At 40.6% G+C, this 24,789-nt stretch overlaps 1 protein-coding gene across 3 annotated transcripts in view; it reads right to left on the bottom strand.

The window, feature by feature from the left end:
* Positions 1-24,789, bottom strand: part of LOC309606953 (uncharacterized protein) — a 431,574-nt gene that overhangs the window by 68,369 nt on the left and 338,416 nt on the right. Inside the window, exons 6-7 of one of the 3 annotated variants that reach the window (XR_014232129.1) lie at positions 24,045-24,136; positions 11,307-12,316 (exon numbers count right to left, since the gene is read on the bottom strand). Coding sequence is in view for 1 of the 3 variants with exons in the window: in XM_082344860.1 (XP_082200986.1) it covers positions 24,045-24,136 (92 nt within the window). In the remaining 2 variants the exon portion in view is untranslated. Of the gene's footprint in view, positions 1-11,306; positions 24,137-24,789 lie in introns of those variants that run through there. The other 2 variants (XM_082344860.1, XR_014232130.1) reach the window with 2 other exon arrangements.

The raw sequence follows: 24,789 nt of genomic DNA on the forward strand, positions 1-24,789 counted from the left end.
AAATGTGGGACATTCATCCATAATCTGGAATATTCTTGAGTCATAAAAATAAATGGTAATATGCTACAGCATGGATAAACCTTGAAAACATTGAGCCAAGTGAAAGAAGCGAGTCACAAATGACCAAGCATTGTATGATTCCATTGATATGAAATACTCAGAATAGGCAAATATATAGAGACAGAAATTAGATTAGTCATTGCCGAGAGGTGGAGGATTTGGTTATGGTGGGTGGGGAATGACTCTTCATTGGTATGGATTTCTTTTGGGAGTGATGAATATGTTGTAAAATTGACTGTGGTGATGGTTACACAATTTTGAATATACTGAAAACCATCGAATTGTACATTTTAAATGGGTGAATTGTATTGGGTTGGCCGAAAAGTTCATTTGGGTTTTTCCGTAAGATGTTACGGAAAAACCTAAACGAACTTTTCGGCCAACCCAATATTATATGTGAATTATATCTACGTAAGAGAATACGCTAGCTCTAAGAGGATGACTGATGAACAACTACAACAATAACAAAACATGTCTGGGGTTATATTTAGCCCACACATCACCAATTTGTGGCACCTAGGATAGATTCTCTTCAAGATCCTCTTCTACTTCGGGATTTTCATTTTATGGTAGAGAAGTCTGACCCAGAAAAAAAAGGAATTAATGTTCAGTATATAGGAGCAACAGGTGACTGGAGTTGATTAGATACCCATCTATCTATCTCTCTAAGCTGACCAATGTTATGAGGAAATGAGGAATAACCGTTATGCCTAACTGACTAGGTAGATAAGAAGAAAGAGTTGGGTGCTAATTCCATACTTAAAATAACAGTTTGAAGACTAAAATTGCCTCCTTAGCAAGGACACCTAATCTTATGAACTGAGATGCAAAGAAGGTCCTGGGAAGAGCAAGAGGTTAGGGATGAAATAGTACCGGGTAGAAATTCAGGCTCTGTCAACTGTTGCTGTAACCTTAGACTTACCATTCCCAGGCCTCAGTTGCCTTATCTATAAAGGAAGACAGCACAGCTATCCTGAAAAATTTGGGGGAAGTGTTAAAATGAAATACGGTTATAAAGTGCCTGGCATATTGACGGTACTCAGCAAATTAATTTTCTTCCTTTTGTGTGGCAGGAAACCCAGCCAGAGTATAAGATAATACAGAATACAAGAAAATATTTCTCCAAATTCACTAGCATAGACCCAAATCTATCATCCTGTTCCATATTGGCATTCCCTCCTTTTAAAAAATTCATCAGTATGCTCTCCCTATATTCTGGGGGAAGCATAATTTACTATCAACATGATAGTATTTGAGAAAATTGTGTAATTTTATTTAAAGGAGAAAGGAAAACTCCCTACCACCACAACTACCGCTACCAAATAGCATCAACTCCCGGCTTCTGGATATCAAAATAAGTTGAGTGGGAAGGATAAAGAAAATTATTTGCCCAGAAAAAGTAAAATTCAGCTTCAAACCTAAAAGTGGTCCCAAAGCAGAATTTGGTATAAAATCCTGCAAGTGCAGCCAAGTCCTGTAAAGGAGAGGAACAAGGTATTCCAGGAGAATACAGAACAAGAGCACTTCGCTTGGTCCAACTGGCTCTTAAAGTAGCTGCATCACCGTTTCTGCTTCCTCCCACTCCTCCCCGCCAAATGATTTTAATCTGGCCTTTTTGAAGTTGGTCTTTTAAACAATCATTTGCTGTCTTTAAAAAGTTTTAAATGGCTGTCTTGGTAAAAGTGAAATCAATATTCTTTCAGCCTGGGCTTTTAGCAGATAATGTCTCCCCATAAATCATGGGCATAATGACACTGGAATAATTCATCATCTCATTACATTTACATATGATGTGCCACATTGTTCTGAAGCGAAGGTTATCTTCCCTGCCTGGGATTCCATCCAGAAACAAATAAAAGACGAAGGAACCTGATGATTTCATGGTCCGTTTATAGATGCTGTTGTGGATCAGTTTTCTGTCCGTCAGCTACTTTTTCTTTACAGCTTTTCTGTGCACACAGTGCAGGAATATATCCTTTCAGCCCAAGAATTTCAATAACCTTTAAAACTTTATTTGTGCAAGAGGTGCCTGTCTAGGTTGAAGATGTTCTCTGTACTCTGGGCTTCTTTTTATATCAGTGCCAGGTCCAAGTTCATTAGTAAAACCATCAAGTATTTATTGAGCACCTACTATGTTTCAAGTATGACCCTGGATGCTGGGGATACATATAAAAAGAAGGATGGATGTGATCTCCGGTCATTGAGCTTAGCATCACATGGGGAAAGATGAACAAAGAACTCTTGACAAATAATCATGCCATCTTTGCTAGTAGTAAGTACTGGGAAGGATCAACGAAGGATGCTATTGATAAAGGACCCTCTTGACTGGTCTGGTAGGGCATAGATTATGGAAGGCAGCCCTGGGAGTGGTGTTTAGGGTAAGACCTAAAGGTTAGGTATTGCAATTAGAGCATTCCAGACAGAGGGAACATCATACTGTTCAATAAGTACTAGGTGAAGGAATGAATGAACAATAACCAAAAAGCAAACTAATAAATAAATAGTTTAGATAATGGCTCTAAATCTTGAGGACCTACTCTTAACCTGCTCAAGGAAAACTGAAGTAGTAAACTGTCAGTGAAGCCCTGTGGCATTACCCCTTCAGCACTAACTCTTACCAGTTATACAGACTGCTGGTATCCTGACCTGGGTAAGTACTTAGAGAAAAACAGGCCCAAGTGAAAATTTTAGAGTTACACCTTACAGTTAACTTGGTCCAAGGTTTCCTTGGGTGAATTACTTTCTGAATCTCATTTTCTTCCATTGTAAAATGGGAATTACGTATGAGATCCTCTTAAGGCTGCTGTGAAGATAAGAAGAGATCATGAATGTCAAAGTAGAAAAATATAGGAGTTAAGAAGCTAGGCTGGGTCCCTGAGCAGATTGTGTTTGAATTTCTGCTGGGCCACTACTTAGCCATGTGACCTTGGGCAAGTTTCATAGAGTTATGCTATAACACAACATATGTGTTTCTAAAAATCACTGCACTTTGCAAAATTGGGCGAAAGAAAATCACAGAGCTTATGGGGAAAATTGAGGCTAGGGCCACATGGCAAAAACTTGTCAGTGATATATTAAGAAAAAAAGATAGGAGTCTAATAAACAGTAGACAGTTTACATGTGTTCAATAGCTGGGAAATACAAAAACCCAATAAATACTGCACTTTGCCTTGAAAAGGATCGGGAGTTTGCTTGTGGACATGGTCATCGAATGGGTTGCAGTTTTTGAGCACTTGTGAAGTGGTGGAAGCAGGGTTATCGGAAATGGGATGGAAAGTTGTAGCACCAGATGTAGATGGTGTGACTCATAACACCTGTGGTGAACTGAGACAGATGGTGGACACTTGAGGGATGTGCAGCTGTGCGTTTTGTATACTTCCATGCAGCTCAGTTCGGCCAAGTGTAGGTTCTGCATTCACCCAGTGTGTCTTGCAGTGAGAACTGAATGTCAGCAAACACAAACATCACAAATTCCCGTTAGGCTCAACCTGTCCCCTAATGTATCAGTTAGGTTGGAACACACGTGCGTTGTAGCAGAACTGAATGTGTGTATCCTTGCTCTGCCTCAGTTCTCCCATCTGTAAACGGGGATGATCCTAGTGCCGGCCTCCGAGGGGTGTTGTGATCCTGACTATACCATTTGGTGCCATATAAAATGCCTAGTACTGGGCCTGACATATAGGTGTGGTGCCTTTTCCCTAAGCATTTGACATTTCATGGTGCATTAAATTTGATTTGGAGATTTTGACTAGAGGCCAGGTGTCACTTCTGGTGAGTGAGGGTTGCGCTAGTTGCCTGGGCCTGACAGAAGCGCACGCTCCTACACCCCCATGATACATGCATTGAGTCTTCTCCTCCTGCTCCTCAAAGAAACAGGCCTGGCAAGGGAAGCTGCAGGCCATGTTTTCGTGGGGAGGTGGGAGGGAGAAGAAATGGCATCACCAGTTCCATAGATTCAGGGAAGGGCCAAGGACCAGCAGGCGAGTGTTCCACGGCCCACCTCAAGGGGAGTCCTCTGTTAGCCATGGCCTCAGCTCCAGCTGTTCTCGCCTGTAGTGCTGGGGTGAGTCACCTAAGCTCTCTGTAGCTGTGATCCGCTTCTTGGTGACTCTCCAAACTGAGCCTGAATTCCAGAGGTTTCCCTATCAATGATTACAGTTGGCTCAGCCTGCCGTGAAGCCCAGATAGGTAGTTTCATCTTTCATCTGTCCTCCTTTTGGGTGGTTGCAGACAGCTGGCTAGGAACAGATACGAGGGGCCGTGACTCACAGGGTGTGGTGGGCTGAGCTGGAAAACAAAAGGCCACAGGCTTGCGTGAGATGCACGCAAGTTGTATGCAGGAAACTCACGAGACATGGGCGCAGGCTGCTGTGTGCGCTTGTCTCCTGTAGTTTGTATCCAGATGCATCTCCTACAAGCTCCTGAGTCACGTATGCTCAACGTTTCCACCCACAGCTGTGTGTTTAGGGGCCGCAGAGCTGCCGCCTCTTTGGCCTCCGTCCCCAGAATGCCGTCTCTTATTTGACACATCTGCTCTCCTTCCTAGAGTGACCTCAGCCCCCGTACCTGCATTGCCACCGTCTCTCATCACTTCTGGCGCTGAATGCTTCGCTCATACAGTTATTACTAGCTCCTTGACACTTCATCTTGTTCGTCTCTCTGGCCTCCAACTCTCTGATCATTGTGTTTTATTGTACCCACATCTCCTATCACCCCAACTCAGAACAGAAGGGTGATGTGATTAAGAGCAACAGACTTTAGAGGCAGGCAGATCTGGGCTGGAATTCTGCTACTTCTGCTTAGAAGTGGAAAGATACTTCATTTTTCTAAGTTTTAGTTCTCTTATCTGCAAAACGTGAGGAGTAATACTAGTCTCCTTAGAGTTGCTGTCGGGATTAAACAAGATAGTATCTCTGAAACATTCAACACAGATTAAATACTCCATAAATGTAGCTGTTGTGATTATCAGGAGGTTTAACTTCTTCCAAACAATGACATTGGCTTCACAGAGCTAAATCCATGCAGTAGGAAATGTACAAATATTTATCAAGTGAATAAAATTATCACTTGTTATTAATGTTGAGTGTTCCAGTTCATATATTTTTAGGTGAATGTTTCATTCATTCATTCTTATAAATTGTTCCATATGTACCAGGCAAGGAATGGGGGATAGGAATAAACAGGATAGAAGGTCATTGCCCTCCTGGAGTCTCAAATGTAGCAGAAGAGAAGAGTTACAGAGAACTACCCATTCTTGATTTTTCCCCCTAGGAAATTGTCTGCTGCGGATTTTTGGCGTGAATTAACTTTTTAATAAATATATTTGAGTTTATCTGGGAATAAAATATAGATTTTGACTAGCAAAATGATGCATCACATAGGCAAACTATTGGTGAAATAACTTGCAAACACCAAATGATGAGCCCTTCCTTGTAATAAATTAGACAGTATCACTAAAAGTCAACTGTCAAAATAATTCTACTTCTTGACCTTGGCTTTCATGAGATTTATAATCTGGAGGATTTTAAGGTTGGATTTAGAGGCTGCCATACCATTTTGACTGGATTTCCTATTTAATGTAAAGGTCCTATTCACATTCAAGAAACGTGGATGAATGGTTTCGTAATGAAGGGATTAGCTTAACTGAATAGAGGTGTATTATATAGAACAGTGTTTCTCAAAGTGCAGATTCCAGGGGACAGTACCCAGTATTGGTTTTTTGTTTTGTTTTGTTTTTAACGAGTATCTCCAGTTGGTTTTGACATAGGTAGTATACGCAGTCCACAGTTTGAGATGTACTGGTTTAGAGAAAGTAGGTGGATTGGTTTCTGAGTCATAAGTTATAAGTTCAAAATGGATATGAGTAAGTGCCAGGGACTGTGGATTGGGATCAGAGTGAATTTGTACTGTGGGAATAATATTCAGGTGACATGATGACTTGGAAGTTTGAGGTATAATTTGGACTGCTCTAAATTTGCATTTTCACAAGTCCAAAAAGTATTAAATCCACTCGCCCAGGCTTCTAGCTCTATTAACTCAGTCCGCAGTGCCTCTACAGAACTTTGTTAATAGAAATACTGAAAAGACTGCTTTTAAGAAATTTACGTTTGATTTGGAGGGATAAGACATGTTCATATGAAACTTTCAAATATCAGCATGGGCTAGCAGATAATTACTTGTTGATGTGAACCCCAGAAATAATCCACGTGATGGGGATTCAGAAGTAGGAGAGATCTGGTGCAGCTAGAAGGGTTAGTGGCAATCCAGGTTAAAGGTGAGGGAATGAGTTTATTGAAATATAAAAAGGGATGGTGTATATATCTTGGAAGAAGGTGAGAACAGGGCATTCCTTGTAGGAACCACAGTATGAATTGTGGAGGAAAGCGTTGGTTCTCAAAGGGAGCACAGCCACTAGGAGGCTTTTTAGGAATTTGTGGGGACTATTTACGTTGTCACAGTTGAGGGGATTCTACTGGCATTTAAGTGGGTCGGGTCTGGGGGTGGTAGGCATCCTATAATGCGTAAGATGGACACACAAAATAGGAAATTTTCTGAGGCCTGTATGACTTTAACATATTCTGCTGGACATTTAATTTGGTTGAAAAACCTGCATATGATTATCTTATGTAGAACCTAGAGTAAAAAAAAAAGATGATAGATAGATGATATACAGAGAGATAGATAGATAGATAATGGTTTAATATTATTTTTTCCAGGAATGCAGCTACAGAAGGTAGGTTATAGTTGATTACCTTCAGAGATTTACTAAGCATTGTTCACCATTTCAGAAAATCATATCACTGATGACAGTACAACTTAGGAAAATTTGGGTTTGACTATCAGTATGAGTTTGTAGCTGTCACACTCGTGGTAATTCTATGCATGTATGTATGAATTTACTTATTTACTTATTTCAAAATGTCAAATGGAAAGGGAAAGAATGGCTACATCTTGTGAGTACTCTAACTTTTCTTAAATCCACAATTCTTTGATATAAGGGGATGAAGTGTCAGTATCAGTAGTGTGATCAGGCCTGAGCACTTATATTTTATAATGTGTTATTATACATTAATTTTCTTTCTTTCTCCTCTATGATGTAGTGAGGTCATCATGTTAATATTTTTTCAAATTATTATCATTATGTGTGTAGGTTGGTTATGTTATCAACTATTTGTAATATAAAGGGGATATGGGGTTTGGTAAGCCTAAAAACTCCTGGATTAAGACATCAAGCCTGAGAATTACAAAGACATGTTTACTTAAATTCAGCGGTGGGGATGGGGTCGGGGTTTGGGATGGGTTTGGAGAAGAAGTGAACCTTTGTTCAGCTTTTGATCTTACTTCCCTAGTGCCACAGTAATGTTTGTCCAGATATATCAACTTCTAGTCACCTATTTTAACAAGAGGTAGATAGGCCTTTTAATATTTTTTGCAGTATTTAAATAACATATATCTGATATGCATCTTTATGGAATAATAGGTTTGGCCAAGAAAACGGCTGTTGTATTACTACTGCCTTATCAGCATTTTCAGTGGCTCAAAATGTTTTCCTCATGTTCAGAAACCACAGCATCAGAGAGGTTTCCACTGAGAAGATTTATCTGAATAAGCCATTTTAGTGATAAGGGAAGCACGAAACCCAACAGCTGCCCACACCCCCCCTTTTGGGTTTATGTTCTTAAGCCCCAGAGAGCTTCTTTTTCTTCTTTTTACAAACTAAGTCATGCTTCCCCCACCCCCTGACATATGTTTGATGCTTCCCAGAACTCCTTGCTTCTCCAGAAACTATTCCATAGGCAAGTCTGAGGTCCACTTAAACCAAACTCTGGCAAGAGGGAGAAATCACATGTTTCCTTCAGGACATAATGCAATGACAAAGCACGGGGATAGGTCTCTAGCAGCTGGGGCTAGAAATTGTTCATAAATGTTGTTAGGAAGTTGGTGTCAGGGTAAATCCTAGGCCTCGTTTCCGCATGTTTGAGGGTGGCAGCATGTATCACAGGGGCTTGTAAGATTCTGCCAGGAGAAAACAAACTTACTACTGTCACTTAGGAAATATATGTCCTCTTAAGAAACAAAAGAATGAAGCCATAAAATCAGTAGTGATTGGCTGTAGACACATGAGCTATGTATTGCTGTTAGGTGTTAGTAAAAAGATCATCTAGACCCCATCTCAAAGATACCCTGGTCGTTATTTGAGATGAGGGCTATCTATCTTAAGGGATAAATAACCAAGAAACAGCAAATGTGGTGCTCCTTTTATGCTGGGATTGCAGCTAGATGTCATGTTTGCTGTTCTTGGGTCTGTAGGACCCCGTAAGAAGGGGCTGTTTATACCACAAATGGTATGCCAAATATATAAATAAATAAATTCAGCTTACTCATGGTAAAACTGCAGCATTGATTGGGCTGAAAAAACACTCGTCTAGGAAATGCTTTTCAATTAGGAAATGTTTTTTGTAATGTGATCCACTCAGGAATTTCAATCCAAGAATCATTTTAGGATGGCTGCCTACCGCTGAGTAGAGCAAATGGGCTGACTCGTTGGGGTTTGGGTTTTGGTTTTCTAGGAAGCTGTTTTGGCACCACGTAGACATTGACCAACATTTTTAAGTAGACGATAGTCAACAGTATGGTCATGTTTAAGAGCTTGGGCTTTGCAAGCAAATAAACTTGAATTTGAAACCACAGGCTTTACTCATGAACTGAGTGCCTTTGGGATGTTATATGTAAAAGTAACAGCAATGACATTGTATTATAAAGAAATGTTAAGCATAAATAAAATTAAAGAAAATGTACAGTAAACTCTCATGTACCAATCACCCCACTTGCCAAATTGTCAACAGTTTGAGCAAGTTTTTTAACCATGTTCTCAGCAGTAAAATGAGAATAATAATTCCCATGCCCAATAGCTAGTGGGAAGCAGCCGCGTAGCACAGGGAGATCAGCTCGGTGGTTTGTGACCACCGAGAGGGGTGGGATAGGGAGGATGGGAGGGAGACGCAAGAGGGAAGAGATATGGGAACATGTGTATATGTATAACTGATTCACTTTGTTATAAAGCAGAAACTAACACACCATTGTAAAGCGGTTATACTCCAATAAAGATGTTAAAAATAATAATAATAATAATAATTCCCATGCCCAAGAGTTCTTGTAAGGATTATAAAAGCAATAGTATATACGACCTTTTAGCACAGAGGCTGGCATGTAATAAATGCTCCAGAAGTTTATTCAAATGTAAACCAAGAATATCCTTGGTTTAAATATACAGCCACCTATGCTGAATGGAAAGTAGGATCTTTGTGCTTTTACTGGCCTTCAGGAACTTCACAAAACATACAGGCCCTTAGCATGAAGTGATTAGATCTTATATTTAAAAAGTAAACCCCCAAGTAGTACAGGAATCTGATGCTTAGCTAACTAGGTTTGAGTCTCAGTGAACATTCTAAATGACTCATGAAAGAGAAAAACAGTTCCTTAGTGAGATGACATTGTCCCTGATAAAACAATGGGTACAATAAAACAAGAAGTTTATGGCTAGAAGATCTTACCCCAAGGAAAGAATATGCTTTTCCTTAGGTCTCAGGCCACCAACACTAGGACTAAGAACACTCCTGCCATTTCCTTTTGGCTGGTCTCAAAAGTCTTCATGGTAGTCAGTGAAAGCATTATTTTGGTACCAAAAATAGTTGTTGCACTCTGGTTAGAATGAGAAACTTTTTGCCGAGCTTCAAGATTCAGAGTGATTAACTTGCAGAAAGCTCTCGAATGTCAATTAGATGGGGCTGGCCTGCTTGGAGAGGTGATAGGGAAGACTCGTTTTGGAAGATGAAGAATGAACTAAGTACCCATGCTGCTCTGCAGAGCAGCTCAGAAGGTAACAATAAGAAAGGATAGTTTCACACTTGATTTGTGGGGACCGTTATGACCTTCAAAGAGTCAGTGGAGGGCTTCCCCAGTGGCGCAGTGGTTAAGAATCCGCCTGCCAATGCAGGGGACACGGGTTTGAGCCCTGGTCCGGGAAGATCCCACATGCTGTGGAGCAACTAAGCCCGTGCGCCACAACTACTGAGCCTGCGCTCTAGAGCCCGCGAGCCACAACTACTGAAGCCTGCGCGCCTAGAGCCGGTGCTCTGCAACAAGAGAAGCCACCACAATGAGAAGCCCATGCACCGAAACGAAGAGTGGCCCCCGCTCATTACAGCTAGAGAAAGCCCGCGCACAGCAACAAAGGCCCAACGCAGCCAAAAATAAATAAATAAATAAAATAAATTTATATTTCAAAAAAAAGAGAGTCAGTGGATAGGGTAAATAAAGATGTAGAATTATAAAATTCAGAACTAGAGTTTTTAAAATTTTGGACCCAACGGCAAGTTAATTTTAAAAGGGGAGTTGTACTATAGAGCACATGCTGTTAGGTCTCAGTTCTGCCACTTAAACTTTGTGACCTTGGGCAAATTTCTTAACCCATCCTAGCTTCAGTTTCCTTGTCTATAAAATGGGGATGATAATATTTTCCCTTCCATGAGGTTTTTACCAGGGTAAAAGAGATAACACAGGTAAATGCATGCACACTGCTTTAAAATACTAAAGGTAAAGGCTTACATCATCATCATCATCATCGTCATCATCATTATATTATTTTTCTCATGAGTTGATTAGTGATGCTACTGGATGGAGAAATTTTTCTGAGTAACAGTACTGTTGCCTCTAACTTGGCAATAGGTGGATGATGAACTTGATGTAGAAATCTTGATGCAATATTTTCATGGTTTCTTTGTCCCAAATTGCAGACAGTCCATGCATATATCACACCTCTTCTCTTTGGCATCTGACCTGTTCATTCTACTTTTACTTTAAACAATGAGTCAAGGCTGTACCTGGCAGGGTGGGAGTTTACAGACAACAACAAAGTCTGATTCTTTTGGTTTTGATCCTAGCCCAGGGCCTTTTACTAAGCAAGCGTTCAAAGCTGATATGTTAAATGAATGAACAAATGAATGAATGAATGAATGATATACATTTATATTGTCAATTCTGGGTTTTTTTTTTCCTTAGGGAAAAGTGTTAGGCCATGGTTTGTTTTTTCCTTACATTTGATTTATCTGCATATCTAAACAAAACCAACCTGTTCAATTAATGTATTTTCCCCTTGTTTTATAACCCACCTCTTTACTTGTTTTTATTTAAGTAGAAGCTAAACACTAAAAACTTGGGAGTATTTTATATTATTTTTTAAAAGTTTATTATATTGAAGTAGAGTTAATTTACAATGTTGTGTTAATTTCTGCTGTACAGCAAAGTGATTCAGGTATATATATATATTTATACACACATATACATGTATTCATATCTATCTATCTATATATATATATATATATACATTCTTTTTCATATTCTTTTCCATTATGTTTTATCACAGGACATTGAATATTGTTGCCTGTGCTATACAGTAGGACCTTGTTGTTTATCCATTCTAAATATAATAGTTTACATCTCCTAACCCCAAACTCCCAATCTATCCCCCCTCACCTCACCTCCCCCTTTGGGAGTATTTTATTTTAAAAAGCAACTTCAGCATGCTCTTTTTTTTGGAAGAGTACAATATTGATTGAAAAAGGCACAATCCAAAGTGAAAGAATTTAAAAGTGTAATGGATTTTAAAGTTCTTTAAAGGGACTAGTGTAGAAAAGCCCAAATAAATACTCAGGATTTAAGGATACGTTTTGGAAAACAATTCCATTTTGTAGGGTTGCTTTGCATCCTCCTTCTTGGTGTTTGCTCAGCCCACTGCAGTCACGATTATAATGTGTGAATTGCTTAGCATGAGTTAGGCACTGTGACCAACATTTAATCCTTTACAACCATATTTTAGGGTATGTATCCTTACACTTATTTTATCCATGAATAAAAAATGAGTCTCAGAGAGACTGAGCATCTTGTCCAAGATTACACAGCTGAGAATTTGTACAGCTAAGGTTTGTGTCCTAATCTAGCTGGCTCTGAATCCCAAACTTGAAGTTTGCTGTTGAACAGGGAGTAATTTGGGCCAGAGGAAAAAAAAAAAATTCCCCCATAGACATTCAGATAGACTCTCATATAAGTAAAGGACTTCTGTGATCTTCAACTTTCCATTGCTTTTACCTTCTGCTGCTGAGTCAGCAAATCTTCCCATGATTGTCCATTCTCCAAAGGTAATTGGCCAATGAAAGAAAGGAAAGCAAAACCTAGGGCCTAGCATTCTTGAGATCACCTGTAATGAAAAATAAGAGATGGGATCTTTCTTGTTAAAGAGTAGGTAAATTTTTGCAACTATTCGGTGGGTTGGTACAACAAATAAACAATGAATATGGTACTTAATAAAAATGTAATGAGACTAGAAGGCAAATTGGAGTGGTAGGAAGGGTAAATGAGAGGTAAAAAAGGAAAGAGTGAACTCTTGATTCATTTGGCAGTAAATGGGGAGGGGAAGTAATGGGTTTGGACCATCACTGGGGCGGGAAGAGATTGAAAATAATACCAAATGAAGGTTGGGGATGAAACACTCTATCCTTCCAATTTCTGCTATAGCCTGGCCCCCATCTCTCCTCTCTCCGTTCATCATATTAGCTGTCATCATAGTGAGGTCTGTCTGCCTTCTTAAGCCAACAGACATTCCTCATCTTAGTTGACCTCTGAGAAGCACCTGCATTACTGCCTACTGTTGCCTCCCTTCCCTTGGCTTCAGGGCACAATTCTCTTTGATTTGGGTCCTCTTACTTCTTGTCTCTCTCCTTTTTTGGCTCACCTTCTACTAGCCATTAAATGTTGGAGGCCCTAGGTCCTCTGCTCCTCTTATCCTAATTTCTCTCCCTGGTGATTTCATCCACTCCCACGGTTTCATATCTCACATACACTCAGATAACTCCCAATTTTTATCTCCAGTCTTGATCTCACAACTTAACTCCAGACTCTTAAATTAGCTGTCTGCTTGCCATCTCTTGAATGCCTCAAAGGTACCTCACAGTCAGCAAGCCCAAGACTGAGCTCATCATCTTTTCCTCCAGGCATGGTCCTCCGTCCAGGGTCCCTCAGTCAATAGCACCAGTGTCTGTCTAGTTGCTCAAGCAGAAGCCAAGGAACAATTCTCTCCCATAACCCTCCTATTCACCACCACGTCCTATAGATTTCATGCTCTCAAATCTATCTACTTCTCTCCATCTCCACTGCTGTCAACCTAGTCCAAGCCATGATGATCTCTTTCCTGAACGACTGCAGCATACCTTCTGACTGGTCTATCTGCATCCACACTGGTCTCCCTACGTAGTCTTTTCTCCACCCTGTGAGTAGTCCACCCTGCAACTCTAGTTGACTTTTTATTTTTCAAAAGATGAATTGGGTCATATCACCTTCACGTAAAAATCCTTCAATAATTTTTCATTCTCCTTAGTATAGAATCAAAAAAATTCCTCTCCTGGCCCACCAGGTGCTGTATAGTCTAGGGCAGTCGTTCTCAAATTGTAGTCTCAGAATGCATCAGCATCACACCAGTGTGTGTTTTGAAATGCCAAGTTTTGGGCGCCACCCCAAATCTCATGAATTGGAAACTCTGGGGATGGAATCCAGCAGATGGTGTTTTAACAAGTACTCCAGATGATTCCGACGTGTATACTCAGGTTTGAAAACCACTGCTCTGGAGCCTACCTACCATTCTGGCTCTATTTGACTTCGTGCTCTCATCATTCTAGCCTCTACAGCTTTCTTTCATTCCCCACTTTTGCACTATGTTTCTTTCTACCACAGGGCCTTTGAACAGCTTTTTCTTGAAAGCCTTTCTCTCTCCTCCTTCCCTGGTTAATATCTACTCTTCCTTCAGGTCTTAGCTCAAGAAAGCTGACAACGACTGATTCCTCCTAATACTGTATACTACTCCTGTGTAGTGCTTAAAACAGTTGTTGTTTTTTTCTTTTTTAATATGTATGGTTACTGGTTAACATCTGTCTCCCCACTAGACTGTAAACTCCAAAAGAATTGGGACAAGATCTGTTTTTGCTTGCTGTTGTCTGCAGTGTCTGGTACTAGAATAGAGCCCGTGCTCAGATGTTTGTTGAATGAATGAATACAGAAATGAATGAATATTTCCTTTCAGTATCTGGATACTGTTTGAGAGCACAGACAGCCTGGAATTCTCATGGTCAGCTCCCATTCCTCTCATTTTCTAAAATGGGGATACCTACCTCATGGGTTTGTTGAGGCAGTTAAATGAGGTAATTCATGGACAAAACCTAGCACCAGGCCAGGCACACAGGTCCTTGATAAATGTGAGCTCTGACCATCATTATTATTACGACTCCACTGTTATTATTATCATATCCATTTTCCAAAATCTCCTTGAATCATAATGGTGGAGTGTAGCTAAAACGAAACAGTATAGTTCTTGACAGGAATATACATTTTTGAACTATAAGATGAAAACCAATGCCTGTGCCGTGTCTCAGGTTTTTTTTTTCCCCCAAAAGCTATTCATCTCCCAGAATATTTACTCCAGGAAATTCTGATTAGCCTTGTTATTAGTTTCTAATGTCATTCATTTATTTCCTTGGCAAATAATTAAGGAGTGCCTAAATGTACTGAGCTGGGTTCTGGAGATGTGGTAGTGACCAAGAGGGTTGTGTTCCTTATAGAGTTGACAGTCTAGTGGGGAAAAAAGGTATTAACAGCCCAGCAAGGAAATATTTCACCACAGTGGCCATAAATACTATGGAGAAGCACACGGTCCCACTTCTGTGTGAACTCAGGAGGCTAAGCCGTAATGGGGAGGGGAGTTTTCATTCCTAGGCCCACCTTTGACTCTCAGGTAGAAGCTGCCTGTGCACAAACCAGGCCAACCATTTGGTGTAGGTGGTGGCCTGTGATGCAGACCAAGTAGGTGAAGTGGATGTTTCTCTCCTATTCTGAATCACACTGGTCTCTGTATGTGTTAATTCTGTGTTGTTCTTACAAACAAGGTTTCCATGAAAACCAGCTAAAAGGGGAACAAAAGGCAAAGGCCAGCTGGGAAGCCTGCATTGTTAACGTGTTTCCCAGGTGCTTTATATGCAGACTTAGTGGTTAGGAACTATTCCTTTTTAGGCTCTCTGCCTGATTTTCCTTTGGCTGGCTCTGATTCCTTTACCTCCTGAACACCTGGGGCCAAGACTCCTTTTCGGAGCAGTTTGAAAGCCATCCTTTCTTTTTCTCTTTACTCGGTTTGGTCCAGGTCTTAATCTTTGAACAGCATCAACTCTTCATTGCCATTTGACAACGCTGGGGTTGGAGGGTCCAGCGTTTTCCAAAGCAGGTCTTGCTTTACCATTGGTGATGCAGTGAGCCTGTCAGCAAGTCTGGCTCTGAATCATCCAGGCTCAATTAGTTTATTTCAAAGAAATACCCAGGTGTTGTTTGACCTTCAAACATATGGACTGCTGGAATAAATGAAAGTCTCGCCTGTTCCCATCATGCCGAGGGAGCTGGATGGGGTAATTCTTTTTTGTAGTCTCTGAGTTTTGTGAAGGGGATTATTAGGTTTGGGCTCAGTGAGTTATTTACTTTAGCAATATGCTTGGCGGTGGGCTGCCTTTGCTGAGACAACAGCCAGGTGTGAGTTGTCACCAAGTACTACTAGAATGGTACAGAGGTATGGAGAAGAATTGGGCCACATAGCTGGGGCCTGAGCTCTGAGGCTTTTGAGGGAAACAGCCTGGGGTACTGTCGGAAGCAGTAAGGTAGGCGTCCAGCTGAGCTCTGTGACCAGGGCTGAGCAGCTCTCCACAGCAGAGAGAATTGGTCCCTGGGTTCTTCTTGCCTTTTCCTAGCATGGGGGGTGATGACCATCCTCTCAGACTCTGACTCCTGACTTGACACCCTCAGGCTTTCTTTGGTCTTGTTCAAGAGGCCAGCCTACCCAGAATCCTCAGAGCTTAGCAGAACTTAGCAGAACAGCCTATGTTTTTGCAGCCTAAACAGTTTCTAAGAATTGGGGCGAGGTTGAAGAGCATTGTCCTGTGGCCAAGAGCGAGGTTTTTGGAGTTAGAAAGATGTGGTTTCAAATCACGGCCCATCCTACTTGCTAATTGTGTGACATCAGGCACGTGACTTCACTTCTCTGAGCCCAGATGTCTCAGGTATACAGTGGAGCTGATAATTTTTATTTTAGCCTTTTACAAAATATGTTTAAAAGATACTTTAATATTCATCCAACTAAAAAGAGATTTAATGGTCAAGTACATTTGAAAAACCCTTTAGACTCTTTTCCTCTATTTTGGATTTGATACTGCCTATTGTCAGATTAAAGTTCCTGAGAAGTTCTGAAGGAAAAAAACCTGTTTAACTTTGTTTAATCCAAAATGTCAAAATATATTTGAGTTCATGAGCTCTTTTTCTTTTCTTTTGTAGAAAATGGGAGCAGTGTTTCATGAAATACAAATGACCTCATAGGATTGTTGGAAGAGTTAATAAGAACTTATGAAAAATGCTTCCCATGGTGCCTGGCCCAGAGTAAGTACTCAATAGTAGCGAGTATTGTATGATTATTATTGTATGATTATTATTAATGAGGGGTTTTGGTCCCCAAAACATAAAACTCTAAATTGGAAATATCTGGTTTTTAATCACAAGCCCTTTATTAGTGTTCACCAGTTGGAAATTTACAGATTTCAGCTGTCAGTGAATGCTAATGGTTGTGATTTATTTAGTGCCTACCACGTTCCAGGGTGCATTTTAGGTACTTTACCAAATCGTTGCTATATTTGATGGTCATAACTATTCAGTAAGGTAGGTTTTATGCTTTCATTTGTAAATGTCAGCACTGAGGCTTGAAGATGGCATGTGTCCAGCCCAAGGTTATGTAGAGACTCTGCTGTGGAATTGGGAATTTAGCTTGGATTTGTTTGGCCCAAAGCCCTTTATTATTCTCTGCTGGCATTCTGTAAATCTACAGGGGTCTGTGAAAGCACCAGTGATGTGAAAGAAATTTGCAGTAAGTCTAATAGAAACCAGACACTTGGCCACCACGAGGCACTGGAGGACAGTATGTTGGGAGGTCACCCTCCTGCCCTACCAAGGATCTTTCCTTTATGGAATCCACCTTGTTCTCTCACATGCAGTGGTTGGCCTTGTGGTGGTTGTTCCCTTGGCCGAAAGCATTCTTCCTGTGTCTCCTTCCTTGGTTATCTCTCAGTCACCCTGCAGTCCTTTTACTTGCCTATCTCCCCATCAAACTGTGAGCAGGGACCAAGTCCTGGTCAGTGTTGTATCCCGAGCATGTAACACACTGTATTCTATAGTTATGTATTGATGAATGAATGCTGTCAATTCAGAACCTATATAAGAAAATGATTTATGCCTTAGAGTAATAAAGAGTGGGAAAATAAGTTTATTATTTAGTAAGTACCATCTGTTTGATATATAAGAGTCTCAAAACACTGTTTCATGGAGATTTGGGCAGTAAAAATGTTGAAAATTCCTGTGCAGAGCAAGGCCTGCTACTAAACTGTAAGGAAGGCTTTTTACCACCTTGGAGATTGTTGAAGGTGGCAGCCTCTTTTTGCTGAGTATTGAGTGCGTCTGTAGAACGTTGTCCAGTTCAGCAGTTTCAGAAACACTTTTTAACAGACCCCTGTGTTCAGGGAAGGGTGGTATTTATGATTCAGCTCAGGGAAACCAATTCACTCGAATGCCAGTCAATTATCATGGTTACTGTCTGTGAAATGCCTTCTTTTACCAAGCTGTGTCCTAGGCATATTACACATCACCTCTCATTTTTATGGCATGACTGCAAAGTACTGGGTATTATTCCCATTACAAATGAGGAAGCACAGCCTCTGAGAAGCTTTGCAACTTGCCAGAGACAGCCAGCTAGAAAGCAGTGGGGCAAGGATGTAAATCCAGGTCTGTCTGTGTCCGAAATCCATTTTGCCCCCTTAGGCGACCTTGACATCTGAGATGGGAGCTATGGGAGCTCCACTGGCAATGTGACCAGTATTGGACATTAATGAGCAAGTTCCCCCTGGAACTTTGCAGCAGGAAGATGCCTAGTGACCTTAAAGCAAAAATCAAAGCAAGTGTTGCTTTAAAGCTTTGTACATCCAGCCTATTCTGGCTACTATGTCATCTTCCTCAATTTCATGAACATTTTGATAGCGATAAAAAAGGAATAGTTCTCAATATCAGAACACCTGTTTCCTTGGTGTTCCTCTGCATTCATGCTTCTCCTTTGAGATCAAATCCTCCTTATGGTCCACGTCTCTCATTGTTTGAAAATACCTGGTGTCAGGCTTCTTCAAGTTTGACATTAGCTTCTTTTTTTGTATGCAGGGAGTTACCCTGATTTTAAGAGCCAGATTGACTGTCTCAAAGGTTGATGGATTATTTCCTGCAAAGATCTCCACAGATGAATGCTTTGATGCATTTTATTCTGATCTTACCTGTTTCATGGCATATCTGGCAGGAAAGGAGAAGAGGGGAAATTGATTCCCTTGAGCACAGCCTCCGAGGGTGGCATGTTTTCAATCATATATTATGGTAATATATTGATGAGATAGTTGTTTTGGTTAAAAGGAAAAAAATGTTGGGGAAGTAACACTAAAGCAAAGGGCTTTAGTGTTGAATACGTGGTTGAAACATCAATGATGGGATGATGGGAAATGAGAAAAGATAACCAGAGCTGTCAGCATTTGTGATGCTTCCTCTTCACCCGCAAATGCCACAAGCATCCTTTTCCAAACTTAAGCCCCATGATGTTGGAATCTGGCAATGCTGGCTGTCTGGTTGTGACCAGTGGAGGAGCTAAAGTGTGTCAAGTATCTGGCACCAGGGCACACAGCACGAAATAAGAAGGGGGGATATTTATTCTCTTTCAGTTCCATGAGGTGATCTGTTCTAGTCTGACTTCTACATTCTAAAAGTATTATTTGTTACTTGGGACTCCTTTTGATTAACTGGATTTCCAGGGGCCAATTCCTGAGAGAGTGGGCATCCCCAGGGCTCTTTCCTATAAATGAAGGGACTCATCCTTCCATCACAGGGTTTTTCAAAAGTTTGGTCTAAGGACCAGTGCATGAGATTCACTTGGGGCACTTTTTAAAAAAAATGTTCCCACCTCACACCTATACACCTACATTTCAGAGGCTGAGGCATTAGTTTCTTTCTTTCTTTCCTTTTTTTTTGCATAAGTTTCTATGATTTTAACAAGCTCCTCAGATGGTTCTTCTCAGAAAATTTTTAGCTTTAAAATGACCATCTGCAAGAGGCCAGGGTTCAAAGGAGGCAGGAGCTGAGAGAGCCCTGGGAGATCAGACAGTCAGTTAATTCCTATCATTTCACAGAGGAGGAAACTGAGGCACAGAGACGCACCAAAGTTGGGGATGGAGCTCAGGGAAGACCTGAATGTAGGCTTTTCAGAGCTCTTCCAGACTCTGAGGGCAAAAATCATTTCACTACACTAAAGGTGACATTCCCTTTTTCTGCCGGGAACTGGAATTGCTTTATAAGGCTGTATTTTATAAGGAAAAAATGGTAACTTATTTGCCCCGGCAGTGCCATCCTCTTTTAGAGTCTCAAATAGTAACATTTCAATTAACTTACTTAAAATTCCTTTGTGATTCCCTGATGTCTTGAGAGTGGGTTTCAAATGGTGGATAAGCCTGTATCTGTGATTACCACTCACATCTCCAAATATCTTCCACCCGTCCACTCTCCTTTACCTCCTTTGCATTCTACTCTCCAGATATTCTCAACTATTTTCAGTTCACCAAATGAGCCATATTCCTCCTTCTGGAGGGTTAGCACATGCTATTATTCTCTCTACACTATTTTTCCTAGAAAAGCTGTCTTCATCTTTCAATTGTCAGATGTCAGTTTATATTTCCCCTCCCCCGGGAACCTCCCAAGTGTGGGTAACAGACACTACCTGGTAACCTATACAACCCTTTTCAAATTAATTGATATTGTATTGCAGTTGTTATGGTGCTTTTCTCCTTAACTATATTTTAAGCTCTAAAGGACAGGAGTCATGTTTGGTGTTGTAGCACACATAGTAGGTAGTGCCTGATCGAAGGAGGCACTCAATAAACTATACACGACATAAATGGCGGGATGATCTTGAGGTTCACATACCAAAGTGCTCAAGCAGATCATGTCTGCCTGGAATAGAAGATGACATTAGTCAGTGGTAGTAGGTGAGATGGGTTAGGGCAAGCTGAGCTCGATCCTGAAAGGCTTTGGTTTGAGTTGAAGATGTCAGCTCAGCCTGGACCTGGTCACTGCTAATGACTGATTGATGGGGGGTTTGTGAGGAAGATTCCATGGCAGCAGCAAGGAGCATGGGTGGGAGTGAGAAGAGGCTAGAAACCACGTGAGAATTAGGATGTGGCTACAGTCGTCCAGGCTCAAGGCAGTGAGAGTCAGGAGCAGGCTAGTGCCTGTGGGGATGATGAAAAATGAGTGAATCCCCGAAATGCTGCCGTCAAAGAGTCAAGAGTACTTGGTAGAAGAGTCAAAGATCCTTCCCAGGGGGACCTTTCTTCTTTCACTGATTTGTTACTTTATTAATTCAACAAATGTTGATTGAGGTATGAGGCCCTGGGACTATACCAGTGAGTAAAATAGACATGCTCCTTGCTCTCCTGTAAGTGAATGAGACAGATAACAGATACATAAACAAACCAAAGAAGAGCTGCCTAATGTAAACGTTTAGTAGGCAATGAACTTCATGAGTCAAATTAAATAATTCCTGTAAAGCACTTGGCACAGTGCTTAGTATATAGTAAAAACCCAATAAGTATTATGAAGTCTGTCTCCCCCACCATTCTCTAATAAAAATTTTAAAATTTCCTCTTATGTCTCACAACTATTTTTGAAAATTTACTGTATTGAAGTATAGTTGATTTACAATCTTGTATTAATTTCTGCTGTACAGCAAAGTGATTCAGTTATATATATGTGTGTGATTCAGTTATATACATTTTTTTCATATTCTTTTCCATTATAGTTTATCATAGGATATTGAATATAGAATCCTGTGCTTTACAGTGGGACCTTGTTGTTTATCTATTCTATGTATAATAGCTTGCATCTGCTAATCCCAAACTCCCAATTCATCCCTCCCTCACACCCTCTCCACCTTGGCAACCATAGGTCTGTTCTCTCTCTCTCTGTGTCACTCAAAACTATTAAATGAATCATGACAATGGCTACCATACATCAAGTACCTATTCCATAGCAAGTTCTATGTTGTAGGCTTTGCATGTATTAACTTCTCCTTATAACCACCTTGCAAGATAGTTATGATTGTCTTCTTTTATTCCGATAAGGAATCGGAAGCTAAAGAGAGTTAATCAATTTCCTTAAATTCCCAGAGCTAGTGAGCTGAAAACCCTAGGTGTGCCCAACTCCCAAATTCCCTTCTCTTTCCATTGTCACAATGGATCTATTGCCAACCAGTGTTACAACCGTCTGCTTTATAGTGAATCTGGCAGTCTCTTTAGACCTATCTATTCGTTCAAGTAACTGAAATACCTAGTAAGTGTTAAGGAGTGTATTGAAGCAATTACTTATGACTCAGTTACCCACCTCCAAGTGTGGCCAACCGTATGGTCCTTCCCTGCCTTCCAATGAGCATCTTTGAATTAGGAGGAAATTTCAATACAGTCATCTTGTAACTTTCAAAAAAAAAAAAAAAGTGTTCATTTATTTATTTCTGTATTTTTAGAAATCTTAGACTATAGACAAAGCACCTACAATGTTGTTCAACTCAGATTCTGGGTGTTCACAGTGTTAGGATGAAGAGTCTAAGCTTTGCAGATTTGGTTGAAGTCTTTCCTTTGCCACTTACTGGACTATGAAATTGAACAGATCTCTTAAAGCACTCTCAGCTATATTCTTATTATTTATAAATGATGAAGAAATAGGAGGGTAGTAATAGCACCTATCGGATAGGATGTATCTGGGACTGAATTAGTGAAAGTAAGTGAAGTGTGTTCTTAACTGGTGGCAGTTTTGCTCCCCCAGGAGATATTTAGCAATGTCTAGTGACATTTTGGTTGTCACAACTGGGGGAGTGCTACTGGCACCTAGTGAGTAGTGACTAAGGATGATGTGAAACATCTTACAGTGCAGAGACTGTTTCCTCAGCAGAGAATTATCTAGTCAAAGTGTTAATAGTGCCGAGGTTAAGAAATGGTGTATATCCTAATATCTGTTGTGTTGCCATAAAAAAAAAATCCTAAAATCATCCAGGAATATGGAACACTTGGAAAATCCCTTTGGAAGCACTGAGATTATGACATACGGATGAAAATACATCTGGAGTATTGACTAAATATTCTCCTTTTCATCTAAAAATTTTGAAGTCAGGAACTAGATATTTCCATGTGTCCACCTGGGTTGTGGGGTGGTGAGGATTTTTTGTCAGTTGTTTAGGAGTTGCATAAAGCTGAATATGCATCTGATGTCAAGCTCTTGTTTTTTTCATTTCAGGAGTAGTTTATCCTACACCATTCCTTGTGGAAAGGGAGGTTTATTTGTTTTTATGTGTTTTTTTTTCTTTGTAACTTAAAAGCATCTTGAATTATTAAACCAGTTATTTTCCAGGCCTGCAAATGTTTTCAGCATGTGGCCCTAAGCTTCCCTGAGTCAGCACATAATCCTGCATCTCGGAAGACCTTAGTTGGTCAGAACCATTCCTTTAAGATGGTGGTATTTTTCTTTGGGGTCGGGATTTTCGAGGTGCTCATTCTGATACAAGAGGGCGTGTGTTTCTCCCAGACCCCCACATTCAAGGTTGTGGTGGGAATTCTGCTCACGGCTTAGGGGTATGTATCACCATTTCAGACTAGAGAGGAGAGTTAGAGGAGAAACTCAAGTGGCCATTTAATATCTTCCCCTGATGTTAGACTCTTGCTTACTTCTAGCCAGGAGCCAAACCATAAGGTAAATCCTCCAGCCCACATTTTACCAGTGACCATAAGAAAGTACTTTGAGTTACCACTGAAAAATTATTTTTTTCTGCTTTGAAGCCAAATGCTTTTATAAGAGGCAGAAAAAGAAAAAAACCCACCGAAGTCAAATTGATGAAAACCAATCAAAATATGGCCTTGTTGTGGCTGATACAGCTATCCTGGCCGGTCCCAAAATACTGATGGCATCTTCGGGCATGGTGCTCAACACTGATGGAATTAGATTTCTGTGACAACTGCTTGGAAGCTGCAGTCCTGCACCACACATTTGCTGAGTGTATTACTGACAAAGATCAGACCTGTTTTGTTCATTACCAGGAAGCAACAAAGAAGGCTGAAAGGCTCTCTACAGCCAGTACAGGCTGACTTTTAAACAAATGTCCTCAAAGCTCGTGAATACATCATGTAGGGGCCGAAGCCTTGGGGAAGGTATCTTTCATGAAAACTCCGTGGACATCTCTGCTGAAGTCACTGGCCCCTAGATGTTGGAGAGCCTCCCACCTAAGTTAGTAAGCACTTAGAGATGATGGTTTAGTTAGTAAGCACTTAGAGATGATGGTTTGCTCTTAAGGAATAAATATGTGTTCATTCTTGACTTTTATCTTAAGCAATATTTACTGATACAGAGCCCAGAGAAAGAAAATTTTTTCTTTATGTCAAGAAACCTGAATTCTGCATAATGAAATCATGAGATTATACTCCGTAAAGCCTGAAAAGGACCTACCTCATCACTGGACTCAGTTTTACGGGGAGGCTCCTAAGATCCCAAGCTAATGATGGCTGAAGGGGGGATAAGAGCCCCAACTAGAGGTCTTTGGGCTACAAAACATGTGGCAGCCGAGCCCTTACTATTCACTCTTCTCTTTGTTGCTTTCATCCAAGGCTAGACTGCCCAGCTCTTGCTTCTCCTGATATTTCTCACAGTTCATTTGTAACCCCTGCCCCTCCCCCTGTCTGACTTTGAAGAACCTGAATTCATTTCGGCTTTGATTAGTGGTAATTACTTACCTGTCAGACCCCAGCTGGACTGCATCACCAAAGCTGAGTCACATAGCTTTGCTTCCAGTGACTGCTTCCAAACAATTAAATCAGAGAAGCACCTGTGTAAATATGCAATATTTGGCGATAAGAAAATGATGAGGCAAGAGAAACTGAGCAGAACTGGTGAAAAATAGTGAATATTTTCCCCTGGGGGTTTTCACACATGCCTTTAAGCATCTCCATTCTCAAGAGCAAGGTCAGGTTACTTTCCCACCCTTCCCATACTTTGTGGGGTTTTTTTTGGAAGACATAGCTAATCTGATATCACCAGATGTGATTTGTTTGCAAACATTAAAATTGTAAGGTAATCCTCTCATAAGTACGCTGAAAGACAAGAAGTTGAAATAGGGTGAAGGACTAACCAGTAATTTTCTTTTCCCAAGCCAAAATGTCTATCTGAATAGATAAGCTGACAATTGAAGCTCATCTTGGACAATGCTATCTGTTCTTCTTTGTATTTAGGGCTTCCGTGATGGGAGTTAAAGCTTAGGATGGTGGAAAGAGCAAGAGCTTTTGTAATCAGATAGACCAGGAGATGAATCCCAACATCACCGCCTAGTAACTGTGTGACCTTGAACGTGTTTTGAGCCTTAGGCTCCAAATTTGTAAAAAGGACATAATTGCTGACCTTACATGCCATGCCACATGTAAAGTGCCAATCTCAGTGCCTGCTTAGCAAACATTCACTCTGCCCCACTTCATAATAGTAGAC

The sequence above is a fragment of the Balaenoptera borealis genome, assembly GCF_965194805.1.
Source record: "Balaenoptera borealis genome assembly, chromosome: 12".
Lineage (NCBI taxonomy): Eukaryota > Metazoa > Chordata > Mammalia > Artiodactyla > Balaenopteridae > Balaenoptera > Balaenoptera borealis.